Source organism: Podarcis melisellensis, assembly GCF_964234715.1.
Source record: "Podarcis melisellensis genome assembly, chromosome: 5".
NCBI lineage: Eukaryota > Metazoa > Chordata > Lepidosauria > Squamata > Lacertidae > Podarcis > Podarcis melisellensis.
This window is the reverse complement of record NC_138537.1, coordinates 51,304,702-51,331,484: the sequence shown is the minus strand read 5'-3', so window position 1 is coordinate 51,331,484 and position 26,783 is coordinate 51,304,702. Positions and strand designations below refer to the sequence as shown.

Genomic DNA, 26,783 nt, shown 5'->3' with positions numbered 1-26,783 from the left:
GAAATCCTTTTCTTTTAGCCTTTTGCCTGTGCCACGGCAAAAACCGGCTATTAAAAGTTCAAAGTCCAGCCATAAAGCCATTAATTAGAAGCTGGCAGGCTTCCCGGAGCAGTAGCACATACCTTCATCAATCATTTTGACGCGCAGAGCAGATACCGTTCCGATCTGTCCCTCTGCCGCTGTTCCGATCCTCTGCCGGCACTTTGTTTCTTTGCCAGGAGCCCGACTTCTGGAGTCCATTCTCAAAACACTGCGTTTTTCTGGGCCCGGAACCAAATGTTGGGGATAAGCAGTGTCCAGTGCACAGCGGAATGATGAGGAGTATATGCCAACATGCTCTATACTACTTTATTTACAGTTCAAAGCTGGTAAGTTACAGAAAAACATCTTCCCTCTGCCGGAGCAGAGAAAGCGTCATCTCTCCTCAAAAACACGGAGAGAATCACAAACAGAAACTGCAAAGAACAGTGAAAAACAGGAAACCAGTGTACGTCACATCCAGTCTCCCGTTCCCGTGGGAAAACCAACAGTACAGACTCTGTGGAATGTAAACAACCTGTCTTGTGACAAGCACTTCGCTGCACAGAGAAGGAAGCAGAAACCAACAGAAAGAACCCTGTGGCACCCCGCTAATCACTCTTCTCCAGGATGAAGAGGAACCATTGATGAGCACCCTTTGGGTTCGGTCAGTCAGCCAGTTACAAATCCACTGAGTGGTAGCATAGTCAAGACCGCATTTTACCAGCTTCTTTACAAGAATATCATGGGGCATCTTGTCAAATGCCTTGCTGAAATCAAGGTAGGCTACATCCACTGCGTTCCCTTCATCTACCTGCTGTCCTCAGCTGGAGGATGTTAGCCTGCTGTCCTCAGCTGGAGGATGCTGTCCCCTCCACAGTGCTGAAGTTAGGTTCTGCCGCCAGCTTGGCTGTCTTCTATTTGTGTTAGGAGGGCATCATCTTGTCTTTCACACTAGGCAGCACAGTGTCTTTGGCTGGCCCATGTCTGCCCAGCACATGATTACTTAGCCCACAAAGCCCAAACACCATTTCCCCCATTAGTTAGAGAATCAGGTGCCAGGAGAAGTGCTCCCCTTCAGCCTTTTCCTGAAAAGGTAGTACAATACCTGCTAGCTCTGTTCTCTCTACTCTTACTCCCGATGGGAGAGCTAAGGTGTGCAGTTTAAATGGGCCGGCCATGGTTCCAACTCTTTGTCACAGAGCAGGCACTCATGTGGTGTTCAAGGCTAGTCTGCTGCAGAGCCAGATCTACATTATAGAATTGTAGAGTTGGAAGTGTTCCTGAGGGTCATCTAGTCCAACCCCCTGCAATGCACCAATCCTTCGCCCATTTTGGGGCTCCAACCCACAATCCTGATATTAAGAGTCTCATATTTGCCAAGCTTAAATAAGCAGATTGCTAGAAAATTAACCTACTCTGCTTTTGTGTGTGCTTTGTGTAGGCTTAATTTATTCTGTTACATCTTTCTCCCGCCCACAACTACAGCAAGAAAGATAGGAAAAAATATGCTACCCGATGTCAGGAATACCAAACTCGGGATATGATTTGCTTGGTACTTTCTCTGGTACTTTCTCTGGTACTTTCTTTTCCAATAAAATAATTTTCTTGTTTACACCAAAACAGCCAGCGCACCATACAATTACAAATACATATACAAATAGCGACAAGTATCCCGAATAGCACATAACCCAAATGAAAGTCATGATGCAAGGATTTCTACAAAGGATTGCCATAGCAACGTATCACATTCATTTTGACAGCACTATGATTCATTGGAATGATTGCCAGCATAAAGTGAGCCCACCCATGCTAGTTATTGGCTTGTGTTTCAGCAGAAACTGTGTTTTATAACAAGAAAGCTCTATTGGCAAGTACTATCAGGATGAGTGAGAAACACGAGGGAGCTTGTATAAAACCAAGAACAAAATAATATGTAACTGAGGAGGTTCACCGCTGCAACAGTTCCACAAATGCAGGGTCTTCCTAAGCATCAATGATACATGCAGGATATCTATAAACGCCATAGACATACTAAACTTCAGTATGTATGACAACACATTTTATTATTATAGCCGCAGACAAATAACCCAAACCGAAAACAAATAACCAAAACCATACAATTTCTAACATACATAGAATTAAAATGTATGGCACTTGCTTAAATGAAGGGCAGAAACAAACCAAGATACAGTAAAAGTGATGAAATCTCTTGACAGGTCTTGGCAGCAGATTGAAGAATCCGTTAATTGTTTCTGTTATTATTGGGACCATGGGGAGAGGGGAGGACTTTTCTCCCTGGACCCTTTCCTCACTTAAAAACACCATTTGGTGCCGCCTTTTACTCTAGAAACATTTTTAAACATGCTGGACCTAAGGCCATTTTTTAGTAGATTGGTTTGAAATGTGGCACATTCATAGACCTCATCAAGTAGATCATGGGTACCAAGTACTAAGTTACAAAAGCTAAGCAGATGCCATTTTTAATAAACTATAGAGGCTTATAGTGGCAGAGCCTTTTTCACGTGCATGATGTCTAAACTAAGGGAACACTCCCATGCCTCTTCAACACAGCAAATATTTCTCAGCCTGATTAATGCTTAGGAGCATCAATTTAGAGGAACCTACCGCTTTCACTACAAAGGCATAAGGTACGCTCTTGTATTTGCCTGATTTTGTTTGTGTAAGATGAAGAACTTGCCCTTCATCATGGTATGTTTTCCTATGGACCTCCTTGAAGGTGTAACTGAAACCCAGTTTTCAACATTCTATGCATTTTTGGCATGTCAGCCAGTTATTTAAACAGCCTGACATAGACATAGCAACAGAAACCATGAAAAGTGTCAAATTATTTTCACAGGAGCCACTGGGAAACAACATCACTTCTAGAAACAGCTGGTGTCAATTTTGCCTCTCACCACAAGTTTGCTTTCTTTTATTCCAGGAGCTGAGCGATCAGGACTCCGGGTTTGAAAACTCAGAAGTGCGCTGGGTCATCACAGTGCCAGCTATCTGGAAGCAGCCGGCAAAGCAGTTTATGAGACAAGCTGCGTACAAGGTAAGTATTGAAGGTGACCATCAGCCAAAATGGCAGGCAGAGGGAAGCTTTTATAGCCTCTGAACTGTGCATCCTCAGTCAGTTCCCTTGTTAAATGTTTCTTTCAAAAGTCATGAAAAGTAGGTTTATTGTTAGGGAGTTGTTTCATTTGGAATCCAAAGTGCAGAAGGAAACAAGATGTTTCCAAACAGCTCCCTACTTTGATGGGCACAAACTTGCTTAAGTTGCAGACTTTGGAGAATTAAAATCACGTTTCCAAGCCACACCCACAGACTTGGAAGCAGAAAACTTTAAAAGCAGAGTTGTTCTCTAGAATAAAACCAGACAGGAACTTTTACAGTAGTCTGGACCCAGAAAAAAAGGCCACCTGAATTTCATGACCATCAAAGTGCTGCCTGTATTCTATCTACCCCATTGGAACATGAACCAGTCACGGAAAAATATGATTACAAGAGGTAGGGCTTCTGAAAAGCCAATTGGGAGCTGGCTTAGAAAAATGACATCATGCATCATTGGCAGGACAACCTCTGCCTGCAAGCAAGGCGGATTAGCAATTAAATTGAGATTTAATGGTTCATGCAGACAGATAATACACAAAACACTTCCGGGAAGGACCTGATTGGGTGAAAGGTGTGTGACAGGCAGGAGAACACAAAGGGAATTAAACAGCCATGCATTCTAGTTAGGACTGGTTAGTTTGCATTATTTTCTGACTCCCCAAATTGGAGTGTTGTCCCTTTTAAAACGAAAGTTAGTTAAAGCGGGCTGATAAAAGCCTAGGTCATTATGAGTGTGATGGAGAAGGAAGAATACTTGGTCCTGTGCAGATTCCATTCATGTTGGTAGAGGGGAGTGTTCGAATGGTAGGAGCATTCATTAAAACCCCATAGAAAGTCTCAGATTCTTCATGATGCTTTTGATCAAGTAATCAAAGAAGAAGTGATGTAGCTCAGTGGCAAAGTGTTTGCAAGCATAAGGTCTCAGGTTTAATCCATGGCATCTCCAGGTAGGTCTGGGAATATTCCCTGATTGAAACCCCAGCTTATTGTCAATGTAGGGAATCGTTAGATGGGGCAATACTTGGGTGCAAAGCCTGTGTTCCTAATCAGTGTCTAGTGAGCAGAAAAGGTCTAAATTTCTACTCCACCCAGAATTTCTAGCTGCCCAAAGTGGTTGGGGAAACCCAACCAGATGGGCGGGGTATAAATAATAAACTATTATTACTCAGAAATGCCAAATTCTCAAACCAGAAAGAATAATTTTGTAGTCAAACCAAATTAGTCATGATTGCCTACTTTGACTTTCCTCTTTATTCCAGTGGGGAGGGAGGGTTGTGCAAAATTTGGTGTTATTGATGGGGATTCAGATAATAGACATTATTGGGTGGGGGACATTGAAGGTAACACAGTGGCTGAAAGAAATTGTGGTGTCTGAGGGAGCTGTTTAATTTGCAAAATTCCTGCTCACTGACAGTTGGGAATGCAACACCACAGGGATTATATTTTGGTTTCTGAAACCAAAATACAGAAGAGAATAGGAAGCTGTATCTGCATGCACAAGCACCTGTTTCATGGTCATATTTCATATGGTCTCATTACCCACCTGAATCTATCTCAGGGCCTTAGCTCAGTAGTGTTCTGCTACTTTGCATGTTCAATCCCTGGCATCCCCAGATAGGAATAGAAGAGATGCCTGTCTGAAACCAGCCAGCACTGAAAATAAACTGAGGTGGCTGGAATAATAGTTGACTCAGCATAAGGCAGCTTCTTATGCTGATAAGATGGCAGTAAATGGCAAAAGGTGTGATGTAGAATTGAGGGGAAAGAAAGGTGGTGCTCACTTTGTAGCTTAAAGAAGCACATGCCAACCCTCTTCACCTTTTGATCACTTCCTTATTCAATGTTTTGTAAATCCAGAGAGAGGAAATTGATGATCCTTTGTTGAGTCCAATCCTGTTTCAGTTAAGTGATTTTATTCAGACATAAATGTGCCCCTGTCCTTTATTTTAGACATGTTTGTCTTTGCCATATCTGCCTACCATTTTCCCACTTGGATTTCGCGTATTTGATTGTGTGCAGCTAGGAAGAATTACACAATCCACTGGCAGTAGGGTGGTCAGGTGTAAAAGAGGGCAGGATCCATGCATCCTTTGTGAAGGCAAAATTCCCTCCTCAGCACATGTATTGAAGAGGAAATTCCCTATTATATGGGGCAGAATCCGTGTCCTCTTTTTGCACTTGGCCACCCTAAGGGGCAGTACAACTATGCAATGCATGTTTTCTAAATGTTTGTTTGGGTATTTTGAGTAACCTCCTAAAATGCTGTTTAGACCCCCACAATCACTTTGAATATCTTGTACTTGTCTCTAATGTTGAGCAACATTTTTCTCAACAGTCTGTAGTGTGGGATTGCTAATGCTAGTGCCAGAAGCAAATCACTTAAAGGTTCTCATGGAAGGACACGGTTGTAGGTAAAGCTGAAACATTAGAGACTCGTGTATTATCTTTGTCTGTTGTCGCTTGCCTGTTGTTTGTGTGCATGTGTACCTGTGGAATGGTATCTCATAGCCGCAGGGAGAAAAATAGACTAATGTTCTTGCAGCATTTCCCATCTGTGGCGCAATGGAATGTTGTTGACTAATGTCCGCATCTGTGGTAATTTGTTTTTGTCTGTGACTTGTGTGTTTACAAAACAGATCAATAATTAGTGATGAAAGAGAGCTTAGGAAGAAATCACAGGGAGGTGACTCCACAAAAGCCGTATCAGTTTATATCTACAATTGTGTTGTGTATTGTTGTAAGCTACTTTCTGTAACTTTTGAGGATGAAAAGTAGAATAGAAATGGATGGGAAGGAGGAATTAAAATAAGAAATTCTGATATTGGGCAGATAGGACTAAAAGAAGGAAGGAGATGCTGTAGACTAGCAGTCAGCAGTACAGTGATTTATGATCCCAAAGGACAGATATAGGTCATACTGAGCACTCTGAAACGTATTTTTAAACTACTCCAGACTAATAGTATTCTACATTCAAATAAGCACATTTAAGAAAAACAAGTCATCTTATGTCTGAAAAATATATTTGGCAGAAGGTGCAGCTGGAAGAGAAGGGAGTATATTTTGCATGACGTCCATAGCAATGTATTAGTTATAGTGAGCCATAATGGCACTTGTCGGTTTGTGGAAGTTGTCCATGCATATACCCCACACTAAACAAAAAAGCCATCCTGTTTACTACTAATAAAATGGTGTTTTGCTAGCCAGGATGTGTTTGCCTCTAGGCAAATAGTCTACAATATGACAAAGTCCTATAGAAGTGGGCTACACAAGCAATTACATCCCCCATGTCCTTAAAGATAATGGCATCTTCCACAGATACTTTCCAGAGCAGTAATGCTGTGTAGCATCATGCTGTCTTTCATACTTGTGACTGCTGGCATACAAAGATATATCTTAGTGCATCTTTAAGAAAGGATGGACAATAAGATTATTATTCATGTGAAAAGGCTAATGAAAGGGATCATAATGGACACACATGCAAATTACATCTGCATATATTTGCTTAAGAAATTTTGGCAAGTTTACATTTTTTTCATTAGGCGCTAGCCAGAATATTCTTGTATCCTGTTGTGATTGCTTGCTTCATCTTTTCTCCCTGAAGAAGGGAGGCAAAAATGTAGTTCACCAGATATTGTTGGCCTATAACTCCCAGGAAGCATGGCCAACGGTCAGAGGTGATGGGAGTTTGATGGGATATTGTTGGCCTATAACTCCCATCATCCCTGACTGTTGGCCATGCTTCCTGGGGCTGATGGGAGCTGGAGTCTAGCAACAGCTGGAGGAACACAGGTTCCCCTTTCCTGCCCTACATTCAAAACCCTTCAGGAAACATTGTAATAAAAATCATTCAGCACCCCTAAGAATTGGTTGGCTTTTTGTTTATTTTGATCTCTTGCTCTGAAAGTTTTTTAAAAGGCTCCAGACTTCTTGTCAAATATCCACTATAAAATGATGGATGGTCTTTGAATTCTCTGGTGTTGCCTCTTCCTTGAACTGAGCTTCAGGTGCTTAACCTTGATTGTAGAAAAAGGGAATGAATGCTCTTGGTCAGAAGGGTTTTCCTTCAGCTTGACAATTTTATTCTTTTATTTTTGGAAGGGAGACATTCTTTCAGCTCCCATTTCACTACAAATACTTCAATCGCAGCATGTGCACTGCCTGGAATTTCTGTCACATGCCAGTAGAAATCACAATATTGCGGAAGGGGCTGTAATGTTTTTTTGAAGGGACGAAGTTCAACCCTGTTAATCAAGAAACAGCTAGAGGAGGTAAGAAATTTGATGAAAATTATCCTGTCCAGTAATTTCTGCAAGTCTCCTTTTGAGGAAATACTCTTGACAGGTATTGAGGGCTTACATATTTATCTGTTTTCCTGCCTTAACTGTATTATCTGGCTTTTACCATTCAGTCTATACAGTATGGGGGGGATGGACAATGAAGAAAGCTTGAAGAATGCTGTTTACTACACACTTAAGTTATAATTAGTAGGAACCCCTCAGAACAAAACAAACACAGATGATCCGACCCAAAAGGTCTATGTATAGGTCATTAGCAAGTTAAAGACCAAATTGGATTTCAGTTTTTGAATTTACCCAGCAGTCTTGTTTGTGCAAGAATACAATCCCTTCAGACCAATCCTGTAATCCCATTCTCCTCAGATTACAAACCCAATCCTGAAAAGTAGTGCACTGTCCCTTGTTTTCAACATGTCCTGTGTACCTGACCATATAGTTTCGACTAAGCGGCAACATTTTTCCTTTGCCTCCTGACAGTTTCCTCTCACAAATAAGAAGTTTTATATGCATGAGCAGAATGGCATCCTCAACTTGAGACGAAGGAAGGCATGGCGTTAAAGATAAACTTTTGGTTTGCGTTATTGCTGAAAGCAGATAGCTCAACACTCTGCCCATTAAAAAGTATCTCATTTCTTTTTAAATTTGTTTGTGTGTGTAATTTGAATGTTATTTAAAATTGGATATATTTAGCAACATACTAGCCACATACAGCATCAAACACCAGTGCTACCTGCACTAGATCTTTAAAGCAGGACAATGCCACTTTAAACAGTTGTGGCTTCCCCCACATAATCCCAGGGACTAGTTCCTTAAGGATGTAGAGAGTTGTTAGGAGATCCCTATTCCCTTCAAAAGAGCTGCAGTTTCCAGAGTTCCCTGGCTAGATTGTTAAACCGCTCTGGGATTTGTAACTCTTTGAGGGGAATAGGAGTCTCCTAACAACTCTCAGCACCCTGAACAAACTACAGACCCCGACTCCCATTGGACTCAGCCAGCAGGGCCAGTGGTTAGGGATGATGGGAGCTGTGGCCGAACAACATCTGGAGGGCCACAGGTTCTGCACCCCTGCCCAGGTACCACTGCTCCAGGAATCCCCCCCCCCCATTTCATGGCAAGATATGATGGAATTCTGAAGCTGTATCTATGTTTGCATTTCCTTTAGCTTGTATACATAAACATTTTTGTGATTGGTCTTTGCAGATGCAGCTTTCCTTTTTGAAGGAACTGGAATGTTTCAATGCAGGATTCCTAGGGTCTCGTCCCCCCCAAATATCTGATTTAGTGTTTTCTATTAGTAGAAACTAAAGAAGTATTTTGGAGGGTAGCTAATGTATTTGATATTTGCAACAGGCATATTATAGTTGTTATCAGTTCATTGCTAATTCCTGCATCTGGTGTAGAAAGGCAAAAAGATATTAGGGAACAAAGGCAAGTGATGATTTAAAGCTGCAAGCCCTCACTGCTGCCTTCATTTTCTGCCTGCAGAATATCAAAAGCAGTGCAAATTAGACACATTAGCAGTATTAGGGGAAATGGAGAAATCCACTTAATTGTCACTTGTTGGTAGAGACAGATTGTTGTCAGAGAATGGATTGGTGTTATTACTGCAAGTTCCTGTGGATGTGATTCTTCTGGTTGATACTTACAAATTATCTTTTCTGCATAAGCACTAATGTTTGTTATGAAGCTATAATATGCTATAAGATTGCAGCATTTTTGAAGCCATAATTAATTAAGGAAGCTTAATTGATCATGGTGTTAAAATGCATAGAGCAAGAAGCACGTGCTAACAAATTTCAATTTACATTTGCTAATTGCTGTGGTTAGGTTTGCACAAATATACGTTCCAGGCTAATGGAATACGCCCCCGGTCCTTCATTTTTACATGTAGCGCAGCAAACTGCTAATAGCTTAGGTACTCAAGCAGCGAAGGACCTGTAAATGACCAGAAACATTTTAGAGCATTCCTGCAAAAATATGACCTCTGAAACTGAAAGGCTTATACAGACTAAATGAGCTATCAAGTGTTAGCGCTATCTATAAAAGCTGTTTGACTGAGCCTCGGCGCTTCATGGAATAAAATAAAATGCATCACTGATTACGCCCTTAGTACTATGACTTCATCCATTGCACCAATGCATCTTGTCTGCGTTTCTGCAGCAGCTGTGGTTTGTGAGAAGTAAAAGCCACACTGCTGCAGTGGAACAGAGTTCTTGCTGGGTAGAGCAATGGCTCTTTCCAGCTTTGGAGGGGGACGGACCTGACAGGATCAGAATCTACTGATCTGGTCATTAAGAGGTTTTCCTTAAAGGATTTGTATACCTAAGGTCAAAACAAAATAGGACAAAGTGTTGTAAACAGTGATTTCTAGATCATCCTGGTACACAGGAAAAGCACAGGCTGCCTCATTTTTGGTCTGGGGTGCTTGGTATATCAGCTTGTCACATGCACAACAACCACCCCCAGAAGCATCATAAATCCCATAGGTGCAGTGGCAAAGCAATCTCAAGGCTTCTGTATTAGTGTAATAAGTGGTTGGCGTCCCACATTGGGCTAATAACACAGTGAACATGATTTGTTGATACTCCAGGTCAATTTTCATGCCCGTTTTTTCCATGTACTGATTTCCTCAAAGCCATTTCCTGTGGAAGCTCCCAGCCTGCTCAGATTTGACTACATTCTTCAACAACTCCCAAAACCAAAGCTTTAAAGCAGTTTTCTTTTTTGAGAAGAGTCTTATGTCCTAAGATACACCGGGGTTGGGGTTGGGGTTGGGGCAGGTATATGTTTTGATCGTCACGAGCAACATGGCATAGGAAGGAAGAGTTGTACACCTTAATGTAGTTTTTTTCCTATAGGCTTTGTCCCTTCACTCTGGTTCAGATATATGGGCTCCAGTCCTTTCGTACTGGGCCCCACCTGGAAGTGCATCCCCTTGCTGCAGTTTAGAGTTCCAGGTCTGAGCTCAGGACAAGCTGAAGACCACCAATTTAAATGGATCCAGGAGACTAAGTTCAGGCATGCTTCCCTCTCTTACACACATGAGCAGAAATAAATGTCAGAGAAAAACTGGTTCAACTGCCTTCACTGGTTGAATTTATTTTCAGCTTAGCCCTGATGAGCTGTCAAATCAATATTCATGTTGACATGAAAATAATTGGTAGCAGAAGGGCTAAATGCCACTGCTGCCATATATTAGGCATAATTCAGTGAGCATTATTTGATTTTCTGTTGAAATAGTTCATTCCAAAAGTATGATTGCTGCAAAATACCACAAATCCTGAAGACTTTGCTTCTTTATATCTCTGGTCCTACAAAATTTAACCTAAAAATATTATTCAACTCAGTGATCATTACAAAAGCACTCAAATAACTACAGAATTTTCAACAACAAGGTACCACCTCTCTTACTCTCTAGGATGCAATTTCTGTGAATCTCATCTGATACAGAAGACAAGAGTGAGGACTGCATTTGCTTTTGGCTTTCCAAAAATAAAAATTATCCCTCTGAGGCATCAGGAAAAGCAGGAGCTAGAGATGAAACAAATTTAGGAGGGATGTCACATGCATGTTTGGTATCTTCTGAGTGCATGTGCCACAGAAGCTTCAGTCAAGTGGTTAAGCTCAGCACACGCAGCAGTTGCTTAGCAGTTAACTTTTACTTTGCATGCAAAAACACATACTCCGACATAAACACACTCTGTAAAGTTGTTACAAGTAGGAATCTCTGATCCCGGAGAGGGTTCTTTGCTTCAGCGTTCTTGCTGTCCCCAGCAAGTCTGGAGTTCAGCTGCTTCCAAAGTTCTTCACAAAGTATTCAATTTTCTTCCGCGTTTCCAATCAGTCTCCATTGCTCAGATCTCGCCAACACTTAACACTATAACTTGAGCTGAGCTAATTTGATCGTCTTTCCTTTGCTGGTTATTGCTTCCTGTACTTCAGGACAGCAATGGGAAACCTGTGGCCCTTCACTTTTGTAGGACTCCTTCCATCAGCCTCAGTATTTCTAGTGGTCAAGGATGATGGGAGTTGTAGTCTAGCAACATCTGCAGGGCTGCAGGCTCCCCATCCCTGCTTCAGGGGTTAGCGCTAAAATGCTGAGAGTTCCCATGTTGAATATGTTGACTTGCCTCTTTGCTGTTGCCATAGATTCTCTCCACACACACCCTTAATACTGTGGTATGTTACGTAGCATACATACAGAACATAATACAACCTTCAAGCTGTTCCCCACAAAGACTGTGCGTGCGTGTTTACATGCACTCTGTCGTGATGCTTCTTTTTGTTTCTCTGTGCTTGTGACACATTGTGATGAAGGCTATTAGGTAGAGCCTCTGGTAAGTATTGCAACTGACAGCCATGACATGACAGTGCAATGCCCCCCAGCCTTGTGTGGGACTATGGCAGCAAGCAAATTTATACAACCATACACATCTTTTGATTTAAGCCATATTTTGCCTCTTCTGCTGAAAGAGAAAGAAGGAATCTTTAATGCTGCTCTGTTTCAAAATGTTTGCAAATAGTGTTTTATAAGATTATTCCGAGCACAAATACTATCTATGTGCCGGTAAATAATGTGTACGGTTATGCGCACTGTACAGTGCTTACAGAACAACCTTACTGGTAGATCAGAGGAGAACTAATACCCAAAGCACTCCTGGGGACATGGCCAGAGAGTGTCATGGTATTTTCCTATCTAGGGGATTCCTTTTTAGGTTTTATGATCACTCTCCATGGCTTCCAATGGAAATGCATACATCAGCTCCAGGGCTTGTGTATGTTTCTTACTGTTTCAGGGTGTGGGGGGGTCCAAGCCCTTCTCCAAGCCCACCTTGACCTCTACCGCTGGTGGTATGTGTATGTCAAGGGCTGCTGAGGGTTTCAGTGGTTGGAGGGGCCTTACGAGGTCAGATCATGGGTATCCATGGAAAGAGCAAGGGGCAGTTGGGTCTCCATCTCCCAGTGAACCATGATCTCCATATCCCCAGCTTTCTTTTAAAATTGTCAATTATCTGTAGAACCTGAGTTATGAAGCAAAATGTAGAGGCATGATTATTCTCATTTTCCCATGAAAAAATAGCCTGCTACTCCCCTCTCTAGGGTTAACTATTTCTGCCTGAATGGAGCATGGCAAGCAATGAGCACTGCAAAGAAGGAAAACCAAATCAGGAAAGCTGTGTGCATTGGTGTCATACAGCATTTCCTGATGCCATGCTATGAATATTTTGCACGCTCTTGAAAAAAGAATAGCAGTAGAAGTTGCAGTATTTCAGATGCTAAGTCTTCCTTCAGTTCCGTCCTGTATATCTGCATGGAAGTGAGCCTCATTGACTTCAGTAAGGCTTACTCCTAAGTAAGTGGGCATATGATTGCAACCCTAGATACATAGAATCTTCAGCATTCAAGGATTAGGTCTGTGAATTCAGTGTGCATAACTCTGGCAGGAAAGTGTCTAGCATTCACAGGTGCATGGTTATGTTTTTGAAAGTATTATTGGCTAGCACAAAATCTAGAAAATTAAGATATTCAGGAATATAGCAGGTATTTTAGACTACAATCCTATACCTGCTTATCTGGGAATAAGCCCTAATAAACTATACAATAAGAATCATATAGGATTGTTATGTTAGCAGCCCAGAACAGGCAACTAGGCAACCTGCAGAACAGATTAGGTTTACTTTACATGATTTGGCATTTTATATTCCTTACACATTAGGAAGAGTGTGAGAGCAATATACTGTAACTGTGTTTTAATGCTGATTAGGCAGAGAAGCCAAAGCTAGTTGTCCGTTTCTTTTGGGGAAACTTTTTCATGAAATTGAACTAGATGCTTGAAAAGGAGACAAATTTACTCTTTTTATTTATCTTTTATTTATCTTGCTATATCATATGCAGCTATGTCATTCTATTCAGTAGGGGAAATGCATGCATCTCTCCTAGCTATGAATCCTTGAAATGAACTAGATGTTCTCCCCCCCCCCAACCATAATATTTAGCATATGAAAATAAGAGAAGTGAAAAGAAAGAAGCATAGGTGAATGAATGAAAGCCTCAGGATTCACAAAGCTACTTCACTGTGAAGGCAGCTGATCATTTCCTCTCCCCTCCTTGTTTGATTCCTTTATTCACAGGCAGGAATGGCATCCCCAGAAAACCCTGAGCAGCTCATAATTGCCCTGGAGCCAGAGGCTGCATCCATCTACTGCAGGAAGCTCCGCCTTCATCAGATGATAGACTTAAGTAGCAAAGGGCCTGTCAATGGTTATAACCCAAGTGAGACCATTGCCACTGGCTTTACACCAGGTAAGGCTGATTTAATTGAGCTATGATTAGTGCTCAACCTAATTTTCTACTCACCCTTTCTTGCCAAAATCTTTCATAGCAAGATGTCTTCCAAATTTCCCAGCCAACTCTTGATTTTCACACTGGGAGAACCTGGATGGGTAATTGCCAGCCCTAACAATAGAAAATACAACTACCCAGTCAGGCTCATTAAAGTGTGAACTTTTCAGCTGTTTCACAGTTTTAAGTGTTTCTGAACTGTGTTATCAAATGTGAGCCTGTGCCAAAGGTGGAATTAAAATTCTGAGAACGTTTTCCAGATAGATAGGGGAATTCTATACCCATGCTGATTTTATGAATGGAAGAGGAATGGATAGGGGAATTCTATACCCATGCTGATTTTATGAATGGAAGAGAATGGAAACTTGCTTAGGTTAATTGATCTGTGTCAGGTTGGGTGGGGAGGAGCAGCCAACCCAACACCTGTATTGCTGTAGCTTACCTGGACAGGGGTGGGGCAGGTTGGCTGCCAGGTCCAGGCTGCTTGGACATACCAGCAGGAGCACCACACTGGCTCTACCTATGTGCCTGCATAGCCTCCCCCTTGCCATCATCTCACCCCAGCCCTGTTTAGGGTAAGCTGTAGTGACGCCAGTCTTGAACGGGTGGCTCTGCTCCAGCACATAGGCCACTTGCCTAAAAGGGATTCAAAGTGCAGCATAACAACTCTGTTGACGAGTGTGAGCATAAAATTAGAAAACTATTTCTTCCACATTACCTGGTCCAGGCACTGGGGAAACAAATGTTTTGAACATCCATTGAGACATTCTCATGGGAAAGTTCCATCTAAACAACCAGGAATTGTGCAAGACTGCAATTATGGGGACAGCTGTACATTAAGAAAGGGACTAGAGTAGATGACCTTCCGATTCTGTGGTTATATGCTACTCCTAGCATGATATTAAAAGAGTAACTTCCAACCTGTTGCTTTCCTTGATCTAAAGAAAACTATGATGCTGCATTCATTCATAGTACAAAGAGTGCTTGCAATTAAAACAGTTATTCTTTCTTTTTTTTAGTGATAGTAACAAACAATGTGCATATCTTGAGTCCCCAGTTCACAGATGGTTTGTTTAACGTATGCAACTCTCTTATGGGCCAGCAAAATAGAAGACGGGAGTTTGCCTTTATGCTACCATGACTCTTGAGTGTCTTAAAATCAGCAAGCAATTTTGCAGAGAACACAGTGTCCCTGGCGCTGTGTATATTTGCAAAATTGGTAACACACCTGTTCACCTCTAAATATATATATATTCATATCACAAGTACTATCCCTAATACAGATTTAATTTAGTCAGACTTCAAATTCTGTGTTGATGCGCCCTCTGCTGGCAGAATTGTGATTTATTCAGAACCAACGAAGATCCTAACAGAGATTGTGATTTGTTCAGTTAAAAGCCTTTAGCTGCTGCCACTGTCCTGTTTAGAACCAATTTGTTGTAAGAATTAAAGGGATGTCTGTGAATTGGGGTCATGGCTTTTATTCCCAAAACATTAGGACAAGTGCTTAGCAATATGATGACTAGCCAGCTTTCAGTGTTCTTCCATTTTGTGATCTGCAGGGTACACATCCAACTTGTTCGTGCTTTCTTACAATTAGTGTTTTGTCTCTGTCATCCTCTAGCTAAAGAACACATTCGGCGTAACCGTCAAAGCCGCACCTTTATGGTGGAAAATGTCATAGGAGAGATCTGGTCCGAGTTGGAAGAAGGTAGTGTCCTTTCCTGAGTCACCTTGGCCCTTGCTGCCTGTCAGCAGCAACATCTGTGCAAAAATGTAGTTATATCATTTGACTCTAATACATGGCTTGTGATTCCTCTTGTATTAACAGGCGACCGTTACATAGTTGTTGATAGTGGAGGAGGGACAGTTGATGTTACAGTCCACCAGATAAGGTTACCTGAAGGACACTTAAAGGAACTCTACAAGGCAACAGGTGAAGTTGCATTCTTCACTCCTACTCATTGTATAACATATGCATTTAACCAGTAGAGGGCAGCACGGCAGGGCAGTGCTGCTCACTTGTGCTCTGGTGGGTCACATAGCTGCTGCTTGCCAAACACACCAACAGGAGTGCCAGATTGGCTCTGCTGGTGTGTTTGCACTGTGTTGAACTCGCCACTGCCTCGCCTCTCTGCCTCCTGATAAGCAACCAACCTGAGGTTAGGTGAGTGGTGGTTCTGTATCATGCAGCCCACCACTGAATTTCATTGTTATTAAATGAAGTGATGACAATGTTCCCAGACATATGTATGCTCTGTACCAAGGGAACTCTGATTCTGTACCAAGAACAAGCAGATTACGTTGTTGTTGTTGTTGTTGTTGTTATCATTATCATCACCGCCACCCACCCTTTACCAGCAGATTCTGAAGCAGATTACAGTAATCTAAAAATCAATATTAAAAATAGTTAAAACAAATCACAGTCACAGGAATAGGGTGGTTCCTGAAAACACACATCTTAGGTGTCGAAAGCTAGCTGAAAACTGCATAGGGAAGGTGTCTGAGGGGAGGGATTTTCATAACTTAGGGGCTACCACAAAGAATGCCCTTTCCCAGACCTTACACACCAAACTTCTGAGGTTGGAAGAACAACCAAGAGGGCTTCCGCTGCTGATCGTAATACCAGAGAAGTGTTTTATGGAAGGAGCCAGTCTTTCAGGTGTTAAGTAAATTTACATTGGTTTCTTTTTATTTAACATGCTTCCCCCATCAGTTTTTCAGGAAAGGCAAAGAGGATGGGCAATCAAAGAGAGGAGGGAGCCTTTGAAGTTTTAGGAGAAGTTGAAGCCAGAAGACAAGAAATGGGAACTTCAGGAAAGGGGGAAGAGATTATAAATAGCACATTAAAATTGTGTGCCTGAACCAGACTACATAGTACATTAGTTACATATTCGTGTCTTTAAGTGCGCACTCCATAGGAAGCTTCTCCGCTTTGGAAGTTCATGGATTCCAAGCAAATACATAGGGTGTTTGAAATGATTGAACATGGCAGAGCTAGGTCTATTAATTTCAGCAGGTCTTCTCTGAGCAACAGTTAGTTGAATTCCACCCATGTATCTGAATTCTGCTTATGACATGCTCCTCCTGAGGTTGCTTACTCAATAATCACCTCCCTGAATTCAGAAGTTAATCCCTACTAAGTGTATTTAAGATTGCAGCTCCAAGTTTGCCTCAACTGTACACAGTATGTTTTTCTATGGCTTGATTTTCGAGTGCATATTGCAATGCCCATGCAATATTTAAAATATGTTGTTTGCATCATTCCTTAAGTGATATGTTTGATTAATAGTTCTAATTGTCTCTGATGCAGGTGGGCCGCATGGTTCCTTAGGGGTAGACTATGAATTTGAAAGACTCCTGTGTAAAATATTTGGAGAAGATTTTATTGAACAATTTAAGATCAAGCGGCCTGCTGCCTGGGTTGATCTGATGATAGCGTTTGAATCACGCAAAAGGGCGGCAGCACCAGATCGGACTAATCCACTCAACATCACCCTGCCTTTCTCGTTCATTGACTACTACAAGAAATTTCGAGGACACAGTGTGGAACACGCCTTAAGGAAAAGCAAGTAAGTACTTTTAAGTTAACAGAATCCAAAGAGATTTTTGTGTTCAATGCCACACAAAAGGAATAATCAGTCCAAGTAAGACTGAAGAAAATAAATTCATGGCAATATGTGAAGGAGATGGCATTCTGTTGTATGAAATATACAAACTGCTTCATGGCCTGAGGCATCAAAGATAAAAATACAAAACAAACAAACAAACCCCCAAACAAATTCTAAAACAAATTCTACAATATCTCAGGGGTCAACTTTCTTAAAACAAAAGCATCTTTGGTTGGCACCTGAACATCATGGTAGAAATAAAAAACTGACAGAAGGCAAACCAAAGCAGCCTTTTCTTCAGCATGGGTGGTCTCCCACTTGCTCTCCCTATTTATCATGGCCTTAGCTAATGTAAATAAAAAATCTCATTGGTTACATAGTGAGGATGTGACATTGGAATCCTTTCATTTCCAGCTTTTTGAAACATCTTGCGTTAGTAACATTATTTTTGCTAAGTGAGCAGCATTTCATTAAAAAGCATTTCTTTTAAAAGCAAACTTTCTTATCATGTCCTGTTTACAGTGTAGATTTTGTGAAGTGGTCATCACAAGGAATGCTGAGGATGAGTCCTGATGCAATGAATGCTCTCTTCAAGCCTACCATTGATGAAATCATACAACATCTCAGTAAGTATCAAGGGTGTATTTGAATGTCTTAAGGACTTTTAAAAGACCCACTAGACCCACTGACATGAACAGTCCTAACTTAGTCAATGGGGTTACTCTGAGGAGAACTAACATTGGTGGGAAAGAATGCCAAGTGAGTAGAACTTAGCTGGATACAACATTCTAGATCTGAAGAGCACCTAGCCTATTTTGATTCCTTCACAATGTCATTCTGTGAATCATACTGGATTCCTCTCACTCCATTTAGTGAGTTTTCCTGTCATTTGTCATTGTGTTCTCTTAATACCTGCAAAGGTATTACTGTTATTCTGACCATGTGGATTTTCCTCTCCACCAAGGTGATTTGTTTGAAAAGCCAGAAGTAACTAATGTGAAGTTCCTCTTCCTGGTGGGCGGATTTGCTGAAGCTCCGCTACTACAGCAAGCTATTCAGAATGCTTTCGGCTCCAAATGCCGAATTATTATTCCTCAGGATGTGGGGCTCACGATCCTCAAAGGAGCAGTCTTATTTGGTCTGGATCCTGCTGTCATTAAAGTGCGCCGCTCTCCCCTGACCTACGGGGTAGGAGTCCTGAATCGTTACGTGGAGGGCAAGCACCCTGCAGAAAAGCTGCTAGTTAAAGATGGCACCCGCTGGTGCACGGATGTCTTTGACAAATTCATTTCTGCTGACCAGTCGGTGGCTCTTGGGGAGACTGTGTCGCGCAGCTATACACCTGCCAAGCCTTCGCAGCTGGTCATTGTGATCAACATCTACAGCTCGGAACATGACCACGTCAGTTTCATTACTGAGCCAGGGGTGAAGAAGTGTGGCACTCTGCGCCTGGATCTCACAGGAACTGATACGTCCGCGCCAAGCAGGAGGGAGATCAAAACACTAATGCAATTTGGGGACACTGAGATCAAAGCCATGGCAATTGACGTTGCCACTTCTAAAAGTGTCAAAGCTGGTATTGATTTCCTAAACTACTAATGCTCCTCCCCTGCCCACTACCTGTTAGTCCAACACTCTGTTCTCTCATTTTTCATGCATCACCAAAATGGACTTGCATTTCAGCCAGACGGAAAAAGGAGAGAACCATTAGAAGGGAAACGTCAGGCATTTTTGTTGTTGTCATTCTCAAAATTATCTGTTCAGGAATCCGAAATTTACATGGTTATTAGGTGCTAAACATGAAATGGAATAATCCAAAATGGCTAAATGCATTGTGAGAATTAGTCGTTGAAATATCACTGCCCTCTTGATTGGGAAAACAAATAGTTTTACTGGAAGTATTCCACATGTGCTGTATTTGGGGCCCAAAATGTCAAAGCTCATATTCATGGTCCTACATTGAAGACCCTAATATAGCAAATGGCAAGCTGTCTCACTGACACCAACAAGTGCTTCGGACAGCAGGAGGTCATCACTGCAGCCCTAAATTAAAGTGGCCCTCTCAAGTGCTGCTGTTAATTGTCAGCAGAGATTTATAGGTCTTTAGCAGTTTTAAAACCAGACCTCTCTTATTTATATGCTTTAATACGAGTGCTAGAGGTGAAGTATCTAGCCTTTCTTTGTAAAAGACAAAAAAAAACCCAGCACTTACCACCCAGGCAAGGTACATTTACTTGTTGGGGATATATGATGACTGGTGGCTTTTGCTTCTGTTTTAACAAACTTCCAAGCCATAAAGCAGATTTGTTAAGGCTGCAGCCCATTTAAAGGAATCAATTAAATCTGCAAAACATTCACTAAGTATTACAAGGAGCATACATTTCAAATTAGCAGATATGATACACAATCTCATTTTAAGACAGGCACACCCTTTTTAAGTAAAGGATGATGTTTGCCACCTGCGGTTTGTATAAGTAGTTTGTGTAAATACACATTGTATTTAAAACAATGTGTTGGATCTAGACTTTGTGATATCTAGAGCAGACCCACTGAAATCAATGGCACAGGCTATTTGATCAAGTGCAGTGATTCCAGTGGATCTACCCGAAGTGTTAATCTAACCTGATTAATCTAGGAATAGGGGAACCTGTAGCCCTCCAGTCTCCACCAGTCCCAGTCAGATCACCAGTGGTCAGAGATGATGAGAGTTACAGTCCAACAACATCTGAACGGCTCTCCCTGGATTAGCCATTAACATTGCAGCCCAAGTATTTGAGTATTTCTTCTTCTTTGTTCATTGGAAAGAGAAGTTTTTTAAAGTCTCCCTTCTCAACAGTTTTTACAAATTTAAGAGCTCCCACCTCACATTTTACTTTGGGACTTTATGTGGTAGGTGGGGATTTTTATTTTTATTTTAAAAAAAACATACTTCCAGCTAGCTGTTGGGCAGACCTCATGCAAAAGAAATTAAGGGGTATGGTGGCAGTGGCTGCCCAGAAAGCACCTCTATTCTCAGGTTGGAGAAAGCAAGGAGCCATTTTCATTACCTCTCTCATACTTGTTAAGAAACAGGAAATATATACTGTGTTGGTCCTAGAAAGTGAGATCCAGTAAAAGAAAAGGGATACCTTTATACAGGGCCAACTTATTTCACCTGTTCATGAAAGAACTATATAAAATGCTTATTGTTATTTAGAATGATTCATCAGGAAAAAAGAAAACAGGTTGTTATATCCACAACTCTATAGAGAGTAGTTAGTTACTATACCTGTCATTCATTTGCGTCCAAAATACCATATTTTTTGCTCTATAAGACTCATTTTTCCCTCCTAAAAAGTAAGGGGAAATGTGTGTGCATCTTATGGAGCCAATGCAGGCTGCGCAGCTATCCCAGAAGCCAGATCACTGCGCAGTGATCCCTCTTGCTGTTCTGGCTTCTGAGATTCAGAATATATTTTTTTTCTTGTTTTCCTTGTCCAAAAACTAGGTGTGTCTTGTGGTCTGGTGCGTTTTATAGAGCGAAAAATACGGTACTTGCTTTCCCATTCTCTTCCATTGATGTAACTGTATACCCAGGCCTGAAAAACATAAGCCGTGAAGTGGGCCATTTCCAGCTTTCCTCCTCACCTGATTCTGTGATAAAGTACATCCGGAAGAAGCTTAAAATCTATTGGGGGGAGGGATTGCCAGGAGATACTGTACATACAGGCAGGACAGGAAGCTCAGGTGTATTGCATTTGGCCTGCAGAGGGAGCATGAACACTGTTTCTCCAAGAAATGAGAGACTCTCCTACCCCTGCTCCCACACAACCTAAGAAAGGAACAAGGCACATATCATGAGCACTGCCAGCTTCAAAACTCTCAAAAGCTTTAGGCAACAAACTAGATCCCTTCCCGGTGTGAATTACAGCAGCTGAACATAAGAAATCCCTCCAACACAGAAGTTGCTTTAAACTGTGGTGTGATGTGGCTGCGTCCACCTAACAGTTTCCTGGATTTGCACATGGCCTGCAGTTCTGCATTACTACATACCAAATGTGATTAGAGGTGGCTTGGGGAAAATATGTTTCTCTGTGCTGCAGGTCCTTCAAGACTGGCAATTTGCAGCGTGGAGGCAGCTTCCATGCCATGCAGTCTAAAGCCACAATGCAGGGCTTTTGATATGTGGCCATTTCCAGATAGACTGGATTTGCAGCCAGACACCCTCACCACCGATGGAGAAGTTCAGCCATGTTTCCCCACCCACAACATTTTGAAAACACATTGTGATCCACTGAACCCCAGTCATGCCTCCAACGCACCAGAACGTTACCGTAATTGTGTAGTTATACCCTTTTCCAGTTAGCTATGCATGAGTGAAAAGCCATAGACCCTTTTTACTTTTAAAAATGTAAGATTATTGATCAGGCACTTACATTTTAGGGGCCATTGTGCAAATGCTTAAAAATTCAGTGAAGAATTTTAAAGGGGCCCCATTTGCATTATACCCCTTATATAATTCCCTGATAGAATGTGAATAAGCTTTGCTGAATTAGCTATCACAGGGATGGACTGGATAATTCTAGTCACAGTATCTAGCTTGCTGTTCCTTAAATAATTATTCTACTGAATAATTAGAAAGTGTGCATGCTGGCTTTCCTTTGTTTTCATCCTGTCTGCTGTGTTTTAAAGGCAAACGATTTGTTTTTCTGTGTTTGTAAGTGTGTGTGGCCTTCCATGGTTTACAAATAAGCAACTCCTTCGGGTGAGCTATGAACAATATTACATGATGTATATACAATATTTAAATATTGTACAGATGCTTTCTTTCTAAAGTGCTATTTTCTTGTACAGAGTGCTCTTTACCTCTGTTGATTTGCATTCAGTGGTTAATTTTAAATAACATAGTTTCACAGTCTGCTTCAGTAATTATAGGCTTTTAAAGATGGTGAGATATGAAATGCACAATGATGATCTTGTAATAACAGGAGGGGAGCATGAAGAGTGTCAGACAATCCCACACTCTTCTTGCTATGCAAAGAATAGCATACAGAAACACCTTTGGGTTTTGAATTCTTTTTAACAGCCCCAGTTCCATTTGAAGTACCGTAATCCATAGGAATGACAATGGTTAAAGGCCTTTTGTACATCAGGTCTTCTTCTCCTACCTGAAAACTAGATGATCATTTGGGGCATTTATTACCCTAAATGATCTCCAGTTTCAAACCGTATGTTTTATTTCAATGATATCTCTTTATTCCTAGATTCAGGCTAAACACAGACCACCAGCCACATATGGAGAGTGCAGATTGCTGCCTGCCAGGTACTCTAAAAAAACAGATGGATTCTCAAGTACCAGAATGGCCACAAAACATGGCCGGTTCATTGCATTTGACTTGGTGATTTGCCAGCCGTGCAGGCCCCTACTAGACTAGAACAGAATGCATATGTCGTCATAAGTTAGAACACCAGGGGTGGCAAGTTAGAATGGCAAAAGATCGCTTGATATTAATTGTGTTGGACTCCTTTCGGTCCGCTACATCTTCTGATAGGCAATTGCTGCCTGGAAGATACAACACAAGATCATCTTGCATGACGGCTTCCTTGCTTTGTGACATGGCTCTTCCCAGAATCCCAGTTGTCTTGAAAAAGCATTGTTTCAAGTTGTAGCATCTTCATCATACATGCAGTCAAAGGAGCAGGGGCCTGGTATAACGGAGCACCTGCCAGGGCCAAGGATCCCACCACCAGTCTTCCTAGCCCTGCTGCACTGCTTCCTTTTGCAGCTTGTCCCTGTTCACTTGCCTTCTCTGAGTGAGCAATAAGCAAAAGAGCAGTAACCCAACACCTTATTGTCTCCAGCTGGGAGGTGCTGCACTGGGAAGAGATTTCATTCCGCAGGGACTCCTGCAAAATCCTTACCAAACACTATTAAGTCCCCACTGCTGGAAACTGCCAGGGTGGCAGGGAGGATCCAAAAAGGACATAGATAAATTGATCTCTAGTAGTGAGAATCTCCTAAGACACTATCCAGCCATTATTTCTGTAACTGTCAGTCATTTCTGATCCTTTACAGCAGCAGAATGCTATCTTTATATTCTTGCTCATTTTCTCCTTTCCATAACTGTGATAGTCTCATTTGCTTCTTTTCTCCCAGTCACAAAACATGATTAGATGGCCAGTCCTCAGATTACATTATATTTTCAAGTTGACAAATCAGCTCTTAAAATGTTAAACTCACTTTTCATCACACAGACAAATTTTAAATGTGGAATTCATCAGTTTTCTAGCATACGTTCAAGAAAATGTTCTCACTAAATTGTCTTTAGCCGTTGCATCTATATATTTTTTAATATGGGATGTTTCCCTAAGACATTGTTATTAGAAGCATGATTCCACTTTCTGTATGGAAGAACACTGCAAAGTGTACTATAAAACCTCTTACACTTTTTCTTCTGTGAACAAAAGTATGTAAAAAAATTATGTGTATTAGCATATCTGCATTAGTAGCACATTTGAATGTCTTATCAAAATAGCTGTCATTCCAGGTTAAAAGTGCTATAAACCTGCAATCCTGAGATTTCGGTTTATAAATTATCCACAAAATTATCATACCAAACTTTCTAAGTTTTCCATCCTGTTCCCTAAACTTTAAAAGGGATATTATTTCACTTGGATAGTATATATTGGATATATATATATATATATATATATATATATATATATATGCAGGTTTTGGTGTCCTCGGGTGTCTTCCCGTGTAAAAGTTGGGGTGTCTAGGCGACGTTTCGACGAGGTCTCACTCGTCATCTTCAGGCTGGTGCTTTCGGCTTCTTGTTACTGGAACAGAGCAGGATCTCAGTGTTTGAGTTCCTATAAATACTGTTGAGGGGGTGTGGTGTATAGCCTCCAATGTTCTGGGCAGAGAGGAAGTTCCCAGGCTAGTGTGCCTTTTCTTCTTTTGTTCCTTAATTACTTGAGGGATATCTTGAGTGATTTCTTGAGTGATATCCTGAGTACCACTTAGGTGGGTCATTAGGTGTGGATTGGTTGCTAAAGTCTTTGTGTCTTGACCTCTTGAACTTTGTGAAGAGTTTTTCTGAGAAGATGGCTGTACTGCACTTAGTTGTGCTCTGGCTTGGCTTCGTGTATAGGGGTGGCACCTCCGGATGCTGCACCCCCCTGCAATCCCTACACAGATCTGGCTGACACAGGCCACAAAACCACAGCTCGCCCCTATACACGAAGCCAAGCCAGAGCACAACTAAGTGCAGTACAGCCATCTTCTCAGAAAAACTCTTCACAAAGTTCAAGAGGTCAAGACACAAAGACTTTAGCAACTAATCCACACCTAATGACCCACCTAAGTGGTACTCAGGATATCACTCAAGAAATCACTCAAGATATCCCTCAAGTAATTAAGGAACAAAAGAAGAAAAGGCACACTAGCCTGGGAACTTCCTCTCTGCCCAGAACATTGGAGGCTATACACCACACCCCCTCAACAGTATTTATAGGAACTCAAACACTGAGATCCTGCTCTGTTCCAGTAACAAGAAGCCGAAAGCACCAGCCTGAAGATGACGAGTGAGACCTCGTCGAAACGTCGCCTAGACACCCCAACTTTTACACGGGAAGACACCCGAGGACACCAAAACCTGCATATATATATATATATATATATATATATATATATATATATATATATATAAAAAATATTATTGGATAGTATATATTAATCTAGGTGAGCTAAATTATTGGATAGTATATATTAATCTAGGTGAGCTAAATTTTGCATAGCAATACAGTGGTTTACAAGAAAGAACTTCTTTCGGATGGAGGTATGTGAGTTATCTGATTAATTCCCCTGATGTAATTTGCTCAGTGTGCTTGCAGCCAATGAAGGGAGATAACTCGTGGATGGCAGCAGCTCCTTAGAAATACATCATGCAGCAAACCAACCTCTTAAGGCTGAATTCTTGCCCATCTGAATCCCTCTGAAGTACATGAAACTAAGGCAACTGCAAATATGTTGGCTGGGCTACAGAACTAGCTGTTATGTGTACTGAATATTTAAATATAATCAGACTTCAGTAACTAATTTTTAAAACTCTGCTATAGCACTGTTGCTATTATTGTGAGATTTCTAATTTTTAAAAAAGCTTATTTCCCCCACCCCATCTTCATCAGCCCCCCAAAAGCAGTATAATTTTGCTGGGCATGCTCTCTGCCACTTAGAATCCATCCCTATTCTCCCAAATAATAGCAAATTAGGTTTGGTGTCTAAGGGAACCTTTTAGAAATAGAATGTGATGCTATACGTACAGGCTGTTGTATGAGCCCTATGCTAAATTTAAAGGAAGTGGCACATGAATTTTCACTTGTAAGTACCGTAGAAACTGGTAAAGTGATAGATGTTTGCCAGATGAGAGTAAGAAACACAATTTTCCATGTGTTTTCTGCTGCAGGGTTGGTTGATTGTTGTTTACAGATCTTGATCAATAGAAATTTAAGGGAAAGGTTCTGCTCTGTGCCATATTACAGAGACCCAAACTTTTACCCTGACAGCAAAACTTGCTTTGCTTTCTGTGGAAGTTTCCTTCTGAACCCAATCATGGAAAACCAAAGCAACTTACCATAAACCTGGAAATTAAAAATAATGGCAGAGTTTATAAAATACTGTGAGCTGGATGCGGATTAAGTTGAAATTAGTTCCCATTGAAATAAGCGACATGATTTAAGTCATGACAAATGTTTCATATTGATTTCAAAAGGAACTAAATTCAACTAAGTGCAATACTATACATGTTTACTCAGAAGTAGACCCTGTTGAGTTGCCAGGTAAATTGGTATAGGATTGTAGTCTTAAACTGGATCCATCCCAGTGCTATTAAAGAAACCTCAACCAATGCTGTAAGCACCTTGCAGTAATCCAAATAAACAAGCGTTGAAATATATTATTAAAATATGTAATTTTCTTGCAGTGATGTAACTGCAGTAGCAAAACTGCATTATTTACACACTTTAAAATCCACAGCACATTGTGTAAAGGTTGTTGGGCATAATGCTACAATATTCATCTCTGCTTTCATAATTCATCAAATATATTGTAAAAAAATAAATAAACACCCGATCATTGTAATCTCATTCAATTTCTTCCCTGTGCAAGACTACAAACCTCCCTTAAAGTCCTGGAGCAGATCACAGCTTTTCACTGTTGCATCTTCTGAGTACTGTGCTCTTCAAAAAGTGTCAAATAAAACACAGTAAACTGTGAGGGAAGATGTCTTCTGCTGATTATTTATGGCTCCTGTGTTAAAAGTTATTTCCAACATGATGCACCATCCAGCAGAAAGGAAGGCCTCTTGTACAGATGATCCTAGTCCTGTGCATTGCAGCTACGCTCCGGAAGCCTCTCTGT

General features: G+C 41.2%; 1 protein-coding gene and 1 long non-coding RNA gene across 4 annotated transcripts in view; one reads left to right on the top strand and one right to left on the bottom strand.

The window, feature by feature from the left end:
* The window catches only part of HSPA12A (heat shock protein family A (Hsp70) member 12A), a 56,603-nt gene extending 35,871 nt beyond the window's left edge, over positions 1-20,732 (top strand). For 2 of the 3 annotated variants that reach the window (XM_081912164.1, XM_081912163.1), the window contains exons 6-12: positions 2,963-3,076; positions 13,562-13,733; positions 15,397-15,483; positions 15,604-15,708; positions 17,086-17,344; positions 17,906-18,009; positions 18,348-20,295. In XM_081912164.1, the coding sequence (XP_081768290.1) occupies positions 2,963-3,076; positions 13,562-13,733; positions 15,397-15,483; positions 15,604-15,708; positions 17,086-17,344; positions 17,906-18,009; positions 18,348-18,982 (1,476 nt within the window). In that variant the 3' untranslated portion in view covers positions 18,983-20,295. Of the gene's footprint in view, positions 1-2,962; positions 3,077-13,561; positions 13,734-15,396; positions 15,484-15,603; positions 15,709-17,085; positions 17,345-17,905; positions 18,010-18,347; positions 20,296-20,380 lie in introns of those variants that run through there. The other variant, XR_014168552.1, reaches the window with a different exon arrangement.
* On the bottom strand, positions 6,999-26,778 carry LOC309370428. Its single transcript, XR_014168556.1, has 3 exons — positions 26,541-26,778; positions 10,842-10,961; positions 6,999-7,148 (listed from the first exon to the last, which is right to left on the bottom strand). It is a non-coding gene; the product is annotated as an uncharacterized lncRNA (long non-coding RNA).
* Between the last annotated feature and the right edge of the window lie 5 nt (positions 26,779-26,783).